Here is a 13,931-nt window from a genome sequence, read left to right on the forward strand (position 1 = left end):
TGTATATGTATATGTATATGTATATGTATATGTATATGTATATGTATATGTATATGTATATGTATATGTATATGTATATGTATATGTATATGTATATGATGTATAGTAGAGAGAACAGTTGCAGAACCAACAATCTAGTGTCTAGGCTGAGAAAGAACAAAATTTGAGGCTAGTATTTTCTCACCATAAGCTATAGTATTCAAGAATTCTTTCCAGACATAGACACCATGGCTTCCCAATAACTATCGGCAACAAGTTGTTCTGCTTTTTAAGCAACAGGGAAGCTGGGTGTGGTAATGCACGCCTATAGGTTTAGCACTCAAGAGGATCAAGAGTTCAGGGCCATCCTTGGATATATAGCAAGCTAGCATGTAAGTCAAGCACAAACTAGAAAGGATCCTATCTCAAAATCACAACAGGAAGACCTTATTTCTGTCCATGCTTAGTAGCAGGAGACAGATGCCTGTACAGTTTACATTTATTTTATATCCCGGGTCTCAACTTCATGGTCATTTCCAATTTTATATCTCAGGATCACTCTAGTTTAAGGACAAAACTTACTAGGTCATCAAACTGAACCAAAATCCGTTTTGAAGTTTTCTACTTACTTAAGAAACATATTAGGTTTACATTTCTATTTAATTTCTCTTATTAAAACAAACTAAGGCATATATACTATATACACAGATAAGGTAGGATTTTATCTGCCACTGTTTGTTGTAATAGAAGGGCAAATGAAAACAAGCATACATTGCGATAAGATATGCAAAATGAACAGTGAAAGGTAACTAGAGGGATTGGTATGTCAATCATTGATGAGAGACCCCTCCCTACGACTGTTTTCCACCTTACTGTGGGATGTGTCCAGGTGAATACTGTTTCCCTTAGAGAAACTTAGTAGGGTTATAACACCTTAGATTGGAAAAAAAATCAAAATGAAACCAGGTATGGTGGTGCATCTTTTAATTCCTGCACTTGGGAATTAAAAGAGACAGAGACAGGCAAGTGGATTTCTGAGTTCGAGGCCAGCCTGGTCTACAGAGTGAGTCCTAGGACAGCCAGGACTATACAGAGAAACCCTGTCTAGGAAAACAACAGCAAAAAGTAAAAAATCTGGAGAGAAGGGGTGATGGTTAGAGCACACGCTGCTCTTACAGAGGACTCCGATTCAGAGCACATGAGCACATGAGCTCAGTGGTTAAGAGCACTGACTGTTCTTCTGAAGGCCCTGAGTTCAAATCCCAGCAACGACATGGCAACTCACAACTATTGGAACTACAGTTCCAGAGGATCTGACCCCTCTTCTGGCCATCCCTAGGCATCAGGCTTGCACACACTGTACATACATGTATACATGCACACAAAAGACTTATACACAGAAAATAAAAATAAATAATCCAAATCTTTTTTTAAAAAAATCTAGGTGAGGGCTGGAGATATGGCTCAGCGGTTAAGAGCACTAGTTGCTCTTCCAAAGGTCCTGAGTTCAATTCCCAGCAACCACATGGCAGCTCACAACCATCTGCAATGGGATCTGATGCTCTCTTCTGGTGTGTCTGAAGACAGCTACAGTGTACTCATATAAATAAAATAAATCTTTTTAAAAAAGCGAGGTGAAATCTTGTTTTTTTTAAAGCTAAATAGGATTTTTTGAAAGATGTATTTATTTTATTATATGTATATATGTATTATATGTAAGTACATTGTCTTATGAGGTTCCATTAAAAATTTTAAAAAAAGTGTTCAAAAAAGATTTATTTTCATTTTCTGGCATGAGTTTGCCTTTGTGTATCTTAAGTGCTGGGACTGCAAACATGTGTCATCCCACCTAGCTTTGTCTGCTTTTTCTCTGAGACATATCATCACTCTATAGCCCAGTCTATCAGTGAAGTCTTACCTCATCCCCTAGAATGTTGGAGTCGCAAGCCTGTATCCTACGCATGGCTACTGTGTTTTCTCTTAGCTTGTGGTAATTGGCTCTCCTTCCAACACATGGGTTCCAGTAGTTCATCTTTGGTCCTGCAGCATCTTTACCTACTGACATCTGTGTGTGTGTGTGTGGGGGGGGTTGTAGAGAAATCTTTCTTCATGTTTGAGAAATGGATGGAAGTCAGTGGGTCCTCCCCGCCTCCAGATTCTCAATCTTTCTTCCCTTATCTGGCTGAGGATTTCAATATAGAAAGATAAAACTATTCATATCAAAGTATCAACTGAGATCAAAGAGGTCACCAGGGTTCCCATGACTCAGTGGATTCCTCAGTGGTCACAATGTTCCTGGTCTGGTCTTCTCACAGGTCCCTTGCTCACAGAGCTAAACTTGCTAGAGGCAGCCAGGAGCTGTCCAAATTCACTTTCTTAGAAATAAACTTAAGAGAAGGACGTGGCCAGAGGGATGGCTCAGCTGTCAAGCAAGACTGACCTGAGTTCAAGCCTAGGGTCCTGCCAAGTGGAAAGACAGAGGGAACTCTCACAAACATCCCTCTCTTCCACATGTGTGGACCCACACAGACACACAAAACAGATAAAAATGCGGTTTAAAAATTTTAATTAAGGTCCGTTGGCGGTTGGTGACGTCCGAGGTGACCTTAGAGCTCCGGACAGGCGCAGCGCAAGCGCCCTGACGGGCCGGGGCGGCGGGCCGGGCAAGAGCGACGGGCGGCCTGCCTGTGGGATGGCCTGTCCAGGTGCATAATGGCAGAAACGGTATCTCCACTGAAGCACTTCATGCTGGCAAAGAAAGCCATCACCACGATCTTCGGCCAGTTACTGGAGTTTGTCACTGAGGGCTCACATTTTGTTGAAGCAACATACAGGAATCCAGAACTTGATCGAATAGCATCCGAGGATGATCTGGTGGAAGTACAAGGCTACAGAAACAAGCTTGCTGTCATTGGGGAGGTGCTGTCTCGGAGACATACGAAGGTGGCATTTTTTGGCAGGACAAGTAGTGGCAAGAGCTCTGTCATCAATGCAATGCTGTGGGATAAAGTCCTCCCCAGTGGGATTGGTCACACAACCAACTGCTTCCTGAGTGTCGAGGGAACCGATGGAGATAAAGCCTACCTTATGACCGAAGGGTCAGATGNAAAGAAAAGTGTCAAGACTNTTAATCAGCTGGCCCATGCCCTCCATATGGATAAAGACTTGAAAGCTGGCTGTCTTGTGCATGTATTTTGGCCCAAAGCAAAATGTGCNCTCTTGAGAGATGACCTGGTTTTAGTAGATAGCCCAGGTACAGATGTCACCACAGCGCTGGACATCTGGATTGATAAGTTCTGCCTTGATGCTGATGTCTTTGTTTTGGTTGCAAACTCCGAATCAACACTGATGAACATTTTCATTCTGAATAACCATTGGGATGCTTCTGCTTCGGAGCCAGAGTACATGGAGGATGTACGCAGACAGCACATGGAGAGATGNCTTCACTTCTTGGTAGAAGAGCTCAAGGTTGTAAGTCCTTCAGAAGCTCGGAATCGGATCTTTTTTGTTTCAGCCAAGGACGTTCTCAACTCCAGAAAGCATAAAGCTCAGGGGATGCCAGAAGGTGGCGGGGCACTTGCAGAAGGATTTCAAGCAAGATTACAAGAGCAAGTCCATCACGAGGACTGCCCACCATCGCAAGAACCGGTGGCAACTTCAAATACTCAGGGGCATGCAAGCGGGTCCAAACAATAAAGATCGGGGCCTTGATCAGAAAAAAAAAATAATTAAAAGTTTGCTTTGGTGGTCAAATTAATCTTAGCACCTGGGAAACAGAGGCAGGTGGATATCTGTGAGCTCCAGGGCAGCCAGAGCTATATAGTTAGGTTCTGTCCCAAATAAAACAAAACAAACATTTATTTTTTGAAAGAAAAGAAAACAAGAAGGTGAAGTTAGTAAATGTTTTCTTATCAAGGTAAATTTTTATGTTGTGTGTGAAGACACTCAGTATTTTCATAAAAGTATATTTACTTTTGATTTGAACATAAGCCTACTGTTTAAGTACCTCCTTTACCCTCCAGATCTTTATATACATATTTATTTCCTCTCTATGACAACCGGGGAAGAGTTAACATGAAGGCAAGCCAGTGTGTCCCAGTCAGAGGCTGGCTCTACACTCAGATCTAAGACAGGCTCAGTTGGAAAGCTGCAAGTCTTTCCTCCGAGGTTGCCACAGAGGAAGGTGCAAAGTCCACTGCCAAATCACACTTCGAATCTCAAAAGTTAAAGTGTAAACCAGACAGGATATGAAGGCCCTAACTCTGAGAGATGGGGAGGAAGAGGGATCAGAAGTTCCAAGGTCAGCCTCTGGCTGCTTAGCAAACTCAGTACCAGCCAGGAAGACAAGAGAACCCCTCTCAACACAGACGACAGACCTCCATCTCAAAACAACAAAACATTTTTAAGGCAAAAAGTTATCCACACCTGTCAGCTTAGGCTTGGAGTTGGAGAAAATTCCCAAGGTCACTTGGCCTTAGGGGGTCTGATACGCCTAGAGACCCACCTCCTCCATTGCACTGTATATGTAATAATTCCCCGAGGCCACGAGGTGGTGTGCGAGTTAGAGCTAAGGTTGTGGCCTCTCAGAGGAAGGTCGGGGGGAACCTAAAAGTGACAGTCCTTAAAACGAGTATTAACCATTTCTCTGTCCAGTTTGACGACCAGGATTCGAATTGAACGACTCAGTAATAAGCTCTAAACTCTTCCGCGGTCCATCCAACCTCTCTCAAGACTTTCCCTCCACCTCAGAGAGGCGCCTCAATCACTGCTCAGTCTGAAGTTTTCCAGACTGCTCTGGGGACTCTGCAGTTTACATACCTCTTACTGGTCCTACTCTGCACATCGATTCCCACATCTAACCAGGCACCCGCCTGTCTACCGAGCTCCAGCTACAACTGGCCCCTTCCCGCCCTTTAATCCTCTGAACAACCTGGGCACGAACTCAGCTCTGCCTTTTACTCTCCGAAAGGGCATTGCTTCTAGCTGCCTTGGATCTCTCCAAATGTGCTCCAAATACACTGTCCATGTTACAGACTGCAGTTTGTAGTGAGCGATTATTTCTAAGCTCTGCAAATGCCGCGTGGATTTAAGCACCCAGTCGCGTAGAAGAGAGAGAGAGAGAGAGAGAGAGAGAGAGAGAGAGAGAGAGAGAGAGAGAGAGAGAGAGAGAGAGAGAGACTATGAATGAATGAATGGACTTGAACTGCCATCATCCCATCAGATTTCGGATGCCTTGCATAGCCTTGGCAGACCAGCTCTAGGGTAGAGCTGACAAAGTGCCAGAGGGGCGGAGTCTCCGTGAGCCCCCGGGCTCTGGCGAGGCTGCGTGCCAGGTGAATTTTTGATTTTCATTTTCTAGTGAATCCGGGCAGGTGGCGCGGGGGCGGGGTGGGGTGAGGAGGAAACTGGGCGCCCCCCTTGAGAAACCGGTGGTGCTGCTGGTCACCCCGGGGAGGGGGCGGGGCGGGGCGGGGCAGGGCGGGGAGGACACGCCCTCTCGCGGGCGCGGGCGGCCCAGAGGGATCTGTGCCGGGTGCCCGCGCCGCGCCGGGCCGCGGAGGAGGCTGCCCTAAGCGGGCAGCGGCGGTGTAGGGCGGGGCCGGGAGGCCGATCCTGCGGATCTGGAGTCCGGCGGGGCCATGGGGACCGGGGCTGGTGGGCCGGGTGTCCTGGCGCTGCTGTTCGCCGTGTGTGCTCCGCTCCGGTTGCAGGCGGAGGAGCTGGGTGAGTGGGGGACTCGAGGCTCCGGGAGGGCTGTATTGTGGGCCTCAGGGGAGCCTGCCGAGAGGTGGGCGGTCTCCGCCAGGCGGGGGATGGACTGAAGTCAGAGGGTGCATTTCGGATCGCGCCCCGATACTCCTTCCTTCCCCCCATAAACAAGCCCGGCAGCTTGGCGCCTGTTCCCCGGCTGCCTTCGCGGTGTCCCGGCCCGGCTACTTAGTTCCCAGACTTCCCGACCCTTCCCGGCGGGTGCTAGTGGCCTGGCCCCGGGTGCTCGTCCGGCAGCTCCTAGTCTCTGCCTGCAAGAGGGGGTTCTTCTGCGGGGCTGCCCCGGAGCCGACTGCAAACAGGGCCCCCGTTGCCTCACGCGTGCCCGGTGGTGATTGGAGTTGAAGCCTTGCGACTCTGGTCCCTCAAGAGTATTTGTGCAAGTGGACTGCGGCCCAGGGTGCTTTTCCTCGGTAGCTGATCTTTGGCATCCAGCGCCACCGAATTTACTCTCAGACCACCAGATTAAGACAGGAAACTGGTTTCCCAGCCCTACATGGCCCTACTTCATTAATCTGCTTTAATTAGTTCTCCTTGGATAGGACGAGCCAGCTTTCCCCACTTCCTTTCGGGTTTTGTTTCTCTACTCTTCTGCCTTTGCTCCTCTGTAACTGGGGTTAATTAATGGCAGTGAGTGTATGCAGAATACTTGAATACCAACCCCCGCCCCCGCTATGCTTTCTGGGGGAACAGAAATCGAAGCTAAATTCATCGCTGGAATTTTTTTTCATTGAACAATGTATTCGTTCACCCAAACATTCAGCAAGTTGATAGCATTAAAAAAAAAATGTAAAAGTTATTTTGTTTAGAGTTATGGTAACACAGTCTAACGTGTGTTAGAATTGCATTGTGTAAGGTTTTAGGAATGCTTTATAAACGTACTGTTTTGTTAGAGTTTGTTAGAGCGCTTGCGGCGTTCAGGAACCTGTGCAAGGCAAGCCTTTCAACAGCCAAACTACTCCAGTCACTGAATGTCTTAATAACTGAAGACACTTTCTCAAGTCGATATCTGAAAATGTAACATTTTACATTTATTTGGTGTGGGTTTTAAAGCAGATTTAGTTTTAGTGATGTGTATTTGTGTCTGGGTTGAGATGTATACATGTTGAGTGCAGATGCCCACTGAGAGACCATAAGCGTCTGATCTCTTGGACCTGCAGCTACAGGCAGAAGTGAGCCCGTGGGTCTGGGCGCTGGGAATCAAGCCTGGGTCTGTTGAAAGAACAGTATGTGCTTTTAACCTCTGAGACATCCTTGCAATCCCATTTTACAAATTTTTATTGAATTTCTTGTTATTATTAATATTTGCTGCTTGACACAGGGCTTTATTTTGTACCTCAGGCCAGCCTGGAGCTCATATAGAACACAGACCACTCTTGAATTCATGGCAAATCGCTTCATGCCTCCCAAGTGCTGGGAATGCCACTATATCCAGCTCAGGTGGTTGTCTTGTTTCTGGCTTTTGCCCGTTCTTAAAGTTTTTACTTTGTTTTAGATGATGTCTTGCAATGTGGGTATGTGCATGTGAGTGCACAGCAGCCCCCTGTGACCAGAATCAGTTGTGACCATCTGCTTTGGATGCTGGGAACTGAACTTGGGTGGTCTGCAGGAGCTATATCGTCTCTTAACTGCCAAAGCCCATTGATTTTTTTTTTTCTTTCGTTATTCCTTTCTTGCTTTTTGTTTATTTGTTTGAGACAGGATCTTTTGCAAACTTCCTGCTTCAAACTCACTGTTTAGCCTGAATGCCTGATCCTCTTTCCCTCAGCCTCTGAAGATGGTATTGTAGTGGTGGAGAGGCGCTTCACTTTGTAGTCTGTGAGTCCGCCTCACAGCAGGTCCTCCACATGAAAAGGCTTGCCTGGGCTAAGTGACGACTTCAGAAGAGGATCGCTGAGATTCTTAGCCAGCTTCAGATTTTAGACCTTGTTGCCTTTGACTGATGGAGGGTGCTGCCATTAGGGTTAGTGTGGAACATCCCATGTATTTGGGACTTTAAAATAAATGAGCACTCACTCACCACTAGCTGAGGCAGTTTGGAAACAGAGGCAGGAGGATTGCCTCCAATTTAAGGCTAGTCTGGATGACATAGTAAATATATCTGGCCAGCCAGGGCCGCATTGCTAGAGTCTGTCAAAATAACAACCGACCAAACAAACAAATAAACCAGTGTGGGAATTCACACACCCAAGGTAAAACTTAAGTTTGGGATATTTACCGAAAGAGTATTGTTAGGTTGATTTTCTTTAAACTCTCATTTTTTTTTTTTTTTATTGTCTGTGTACTGTGTGCCTATGTGTGGAGATAAGGGGACAATTTGCAGGAATCCTTCCACCAAGTGAACTCTAGGGATCAAACACAGGGCCGCAAACCCCTTTACATCTTGTCTGCCCTGTTTTTGGTTTTTGGTTTTGAGGCAAGGTCTTACTCACTCTATGCCTCAGAATGGCCTAGGGTTCATTATGTAGCAAGGCTATCTTCATTATGTCACCAAGAATGATTCTTCAGCAACTATCCTAATTCTCCTGCTCCTATCTCCCAAGTGCTAAGATTGCAGCCTGCACCGTCACATATAGCTTCTACAAGTTTTAAAGTAGTTTTTACATCTGTAGTCTTCCAGAGTACACGGTAGGACGGTTTTCAAGTGTTCGAAGATGTAAACATCCATACAGACTTTAGGTCTAGGGATTTGCTTCAGGGTCCAAGTTATGGGGTTGGTGTCTTAGTTTGGGTTTCTATTGCCATGGAGAGATACCATGACCACAGCAACTCTTATAAAGGAAAACACTTAATTGGGGCTGGTTCCGAGGTTTTGTCTATTATCGTCATGACATGAAACATGGTAGTGTGCAGGCAAAAACACGGTGCTGGAGCTGAGTGAACTGACTTGAGCCCACTCTTTAGTGATACACCTCTTGCTCCAAGACCACACCTCCCTACAAGCCTATGGGGCCATTTCTATTCAAGCCACCGTGGTTGGACAGTGCCGGGTATGAAGTCAGTGCTCTCAGTGCTCAACATTGACTTGGACCTTTGCTCCTGGAGTGTGGGGCTTCCTGGTTCTGTCTCCTGGATCTGCCCGGCTACCAATATCCCTAGAAGCTTTGCATCTAGAGCTCCCTAATCTTATTTACTTGTACTTTTTTAAAAATATAAAAACAAACAAACAAAACAAAACAAAAAACCACACAGGGTTTGGTGGTGTGACCCAGGTTTGGCTTTATAGCTCTGGTTGGCCTCAGACCCGTGACTGATCTTTTTACAGGCTAGCATTACAGGCACGGGCCACCACACCATGCTTCCGCCTAAGTTACTTGTGATGCTAGTCAATGCTATCATTCAAAGCTCTTTGTATCGGGGTCTGGTGGCCTCGTGGCGCCGCTCTGATTCTTTCATATGTCTGCTGCTTTTACTCAGTTTCTTACAATCCGACTTTTCAAGCCCCCAATCCCTTTCTTTTGACTGTTCACTGGGACTCACTCTCCTGAGGGTCTGTATTTCCATAAATAGTTTCAAGTGATTTTTAAATTTTTGAACAATGTGACAGATAAATTGCTCATTTGTATTGGTTCTATTTGCATCAGTCTGGATGCTTGGATTTAGTCCAGGCTTATGATCTCAGTTCTAGAGAGCAAAATGCCCTTAATTCTTTTAAAGGCATTCTGTACTTAGGCTTTGACGATATCATACAGGTATGTCTTGTATTTTGATCATTTCCACCCCCATTGTCCTTTCTTACTAACTCTGCCCCTTTATTCCCCCACAAGTCCTCCTGTGGCTAACGTGTCCGTGTTTGTTTTAATCCACCGAGTTTATTAGAGTTGCCTGCTTGAGCATGGCTGTGGGCTTTACCGGAACATGGGCAGTTTACCAGCACATACACCATTGAAGAAAAATGACTTCTTGCCCCCAGCAGTCCACCTGCCGACAGTTCCTTAACTAGGGGTGGAGCCTCTCTGTTGTCCATCCCAGAACGATTCCTGACTCACTCTAGTGCGGGTCTTCTGCAGGATAGCCACAGCTGCTCTAAGTTCTTGACTGTAAGACGGTATTTCATAAAACTCTTCCCCATTTTCTGGCTCTTACATTTCTTTCCAAAATGCCCTTGATTGTTGAGATGAAATCTGAAAATCCTGATTCACCAAAAACATGTGCCTATAGGGGGAAGTGGGTACTGATTTCTTCCTGGTGACTTGAATACTGGCTAGAATGAAAACGAGCCTTTGTTACTCTGAAGATCATCTTCTGGATGCTTACAAATGATTCATTGCTGTTGTATGGTTATTGTCTAATCTTTATCAGTAACTTTCATTTGAGTAGACATGTGACCTGCTGATATTTGATGTTTTAGGGAAGTGGCTTTTTTTTTTTTTTTAAGTAAGTACAAGTTTATTCTGGCATCTTCTGCACCATCATGCCTTCATGCTGACTTTTCTGAATCTTACCTGTCCAGGGACAGCCCCCAACCACCAGGCTCAGCCGGCTAAGTTCCCTTCCCTGTCATCCTTGCCATAAGCATCGAATAGAGGCACTGCATGAATATTTCTGAGTTGAACTGAACAATCTCCTTGTGTTTCAGAGGTACTTTCAAACCATTTCCTAGTTAGCGGAAAGAAGAGAGCAAAAGCAAGACTAATGAAGTTTTTTATACAGGTAGCACCTGTTGCTTCCACTCAAAAATTGTGTTTACCAAGCCCAGCTCCCTTGGCTTGCTTAGTTTTGTATGTAAAGATGCCTTTGACATGCAGGCACAGCACAGAAGAGAGTGTGCCAGCAGAACAATCTACCCAAAGCTCTTGGCGTTGATGGAACGAATGATTTGCAGTATTCAGAAACATAGTTGTACCTCAGATCTGGGAACAAAAGAAACCATGTTCAAGAAGCCAGCCAGCAAGTCACAGGATGTCTTTACAGCAGGATTTGAACCCTGAATAATCTTTCATGCACTTTGGTAATTTTTTCATAATTTGAACTTGTTAACTTTGTGGTATAAAGTAGAATCGAAAATTATGAAAAACCCACATTTTGAAAGTTAGACCTCGCCGGGCCTGGTGGCGCAGGCCTTTAATCCCAGCACTCGGGAGGCAGAGGCAGGCGGATTTCTGAGTTCGAGGCCAGCCTGGTCTACCAAGTGAGTTCCAGGACAGCCAGGGCTATACAGAGAAACCCTGTCTCGAAAAACCAAAAAAAAAAAAAAAAAAAAAAAAAAAGAAAGTTAGACCTCTTATCCTTTATAAGGAATTATGGGGTGTATTTCTTTGATTTTTTTTTTGTCTTTTGGTTTTGTTACTGTTTGTTTGTTTGTTTGTTTTGTAATGCAGGCTTGAACTCTCTTGTTAGGTAAAAATGGCCTTAAACTCTTGATCCCCCTGTCTCTATCTTACAAGAGCTGGAAATAGTGGCATGTACCACTACCACTGAGTATTTTTGCTGTTGTTGTTGTTGTTATGTATATTTTGTTTGCTTGCTTTTTGTGGTATGGTTATGTTTTGAGACAAGGGCTCACTCTGTAAGCCCTTGCTTGCCTGTAACTCCCTCTGTAGAACAGGTGCTGGGATCACAGGCATGTGCCCCCCACATTTAGCCCTCATATATTTTTTAAGATGCATAGGGAAATGAATTAATCACAGACATTTTAGTTTTGTTAAGGTAGGAACAACAAAGTCTTTAGAGATGCACACCTTGCAGAGGTTTGGACTGATCTTTCTATTTGTCAACATCCTAAAGCTTTAATGCAAAGAGTGTGAACCCACTCTGTCCTTGTTAGGGGACCTGGTTGCTTTATCTCGGAGGTAATGCCTATAGCCTACTAGACACTGCATTCAACACACAGCCAGGGCCTCAGTGCTCATTAGGTGCTTTTATTCTTGTCCCTGTCTGTATTGTTAACCTGACAGTTAATCAAGCTTTCCCATCCTTCTTCTTCTGCTGTGTTTCCCTATCTATACTCTAGTCTGTCTAGCATCACTAGTTGACTCTCTTTCTGCTTCTCCAAGATGCCAGACCCCTTCTACCTCAGAGCCTTTGCATGCACTGTTTGTTCTCTTTGCTTGCAACTGGGAACCTTGAGTATCCCCATGACTTCTGCTCTCCTGTTCAGAAGTTACCATCAGTGTGGACTTTCCCATCCCGTGTCTTACTTAGGATTTCCATCGCTGTGAACAGACACCATGACCAAGGCAACTCTTATAAAGGACAGCATTTAATTAAAGCTGGCCTCCAGGTTCCGAGGATCAGTCCATTATCATCAAGGCTAGAAGCCTGGCAGCATCCATGCAGGCCTGGGGCTGGAGGAGTTGAGAGTTAGTTCTATGTCTTGATCCAAGACATAGATCAGCCAGAAGTCCAGGAAGAATAGACTCTGAAATCAGACTATGAAATAATTCCTACGGTGGAAGACTCACATTGATGTTATCTTCCAGATGTTAATTTCTTGTGTTGTATATGGTAAAAACTATGTAGTTGCGTGTCTTGTGTGGCAGGGGACATTTATTTGATGGGTGTGTGTTTGTGTGTGTGTGTGTGTGTGTGTGTGTGTGTGTGTATAATTCAGAATAGAAATGAAGTTGAACCCCTGGGGCCTGGTACACTGAATCCAGGCCCAAGCAAGACTTGTGATTTCTTTTAAGGGGGAGTGAAGATTGAAGAGGCTGAGTTGTCCAGGGGTAAAGGACTGGCTGGAGAAGTCACTCAAATTCATGAGTCCAAGCCTGAGTATTTTACTACAGTACCTGGTACAGACTCTGGCAGATAACGACGGCTCTAGATAACTATTTCCTGAGTCAGTGCCTGGCTGGGGCAGTTTATCTACCACAGCTGAGGTTTGGAAGGAAGAGGGAACGAATGAAACTCACAAAGGTATTTTCAACAGCGTTAGTTAGTATATGGTGCTATTTGTGCAGCCTTAGGAAACACTTGTGTGCCAGCCCTCCACCACTCCAGCAGGAGACAGGAGGAAGAACTTGAATGAGGAAGATTGACTTTGACTCGTGGTTTTAAATGTTTCAGTCTAAGGTTAACCCACTGGGTAGTTTTATGGGCTTGTAACAAGGCAGAATTTAGGATTATGTGGTGAAGCAGACATGCTTACAGTGCAGTCAGGAAGCAGAAACAAAGGAACAAGGGACCAGGGGCACCATACACCCTGTGAAAGCAAGGCCCAGGAACCTGCGTCCTTCAGACCTCATCTCATAAAGTTCCTGTCATTTCCAGTAGATCATTAATCTATGAATTCTCTCACGGATCAATCCATTGGTGAGGCCAGAGCCCTTACCTTCTAAGCCGTTCACAGAAGCTCATCTCCAATTCTGCTGCACTGGTGACCAAGCCTCCAACAGCCAGCTTTGATAAACACTGCAGATCCATTCCACAACAACCATGTCTGTTTTCAAGAAAATAGCAAAGTTCAGCTCTGGCCATTCTGAGGTTTCAGAGCCGTCTTTTAGGCAACAGTGGGAGAGCTGCTATGAATTAGGCTCTTGCCACTCTGGCAATAAGGCAGGTGAACTGGTGGCTCCCCCGAGAGCCATAGATGTGTGCACATGTGAGGTCATGTGAGGGTAATAACTAGGCCTTAGTGACATTACCCATGGAGGTGCATTGTCTGGTGTTCACTTTTGTTCAATATTAGGTGGAAACAAAATACAAATAAAAAAATCTTTATGAAGAACAATAAAAATGAATAGCCTTTTTAATAGAGCCCCAGTGTATCTCAGGCTGGCCTTGAATTGGTCATGTGGTCATGGGTGACCCTAAGTCTTGATTTTCTTGCTTCCACCTCAGTGCCAGGGTTTCCAGCATGTTTCTCCAGGCTGGCTCTTTTTGTTATTTTGAAATGGGGTCTGCTCTGTAGTCCTCACTGGCCTTCAACCTGCCACGGTTGTGTAGCCTTCTGAGTGCTCACATTACAGGTGTGCATCCCTCTGCATTCTGATTCAAAGCTGTTTTTGTTTTTTGTTTATTTGGTTTTTTTTTTGTTTTTTGTTTTTTTGTTTTTTTGTTTTTTTTTTTTTGGTTTTCAATCTAATCCAATTACAGTAATTTTGAAAGCAATAAAAGGAACTGAGATTTAGAAAGATAGAGTCCTTTATCTTGGGCATATGTACTTTGTGTGTGTAAAATGGGATGCAGGGACATTGCTAACAATCCCAAATGCCTTCACATGGTCCCTACTCACACAAGGA

At 45.0% G+C, this 13,931-nt stretch overlaps 1 protein-coding gene across 1 annotated transcript in view; it reads left to right on the plus strand.

Moving 5' to 3' along the window:
- The first annotated feature begins 5,490 nt into the window (after nucleotides 1-5,490).
- Nucleotides 5,491-13,931, plus strand: part of Dcbld1 (discoidin, CUB and LCCL domain containing 1) — a 79,399-nt gene continuing 70,958 nt past the window's right edge. Inside the window, exon 1 of the mRNA XM_021205180.1 lies at nucleotides 5,491-5,703. Coding sequence (XP_021060839.1) covers nucleotides 5,619-5,703 — 85 coding nt within the window. The 5' untranslated portion in view covers nucleotides 5,491-5,618. The remainder of the gene's footprint in view (nucleotides 5,704-13,931) is intronic.

This window comes from Mus pahari, chromosome 9 (assembly GCF_900095145.1).
Source record: "Mus pahari chromosome 9, PAHARI_EIJ_v1.1, whole genome shotgun sequence".
NCBI classification, from domain to species: Eukaryota; Metazoa; Chordata; class Mammalia; order Rodentia; family Muridae; genus Mus; species Mus pahari.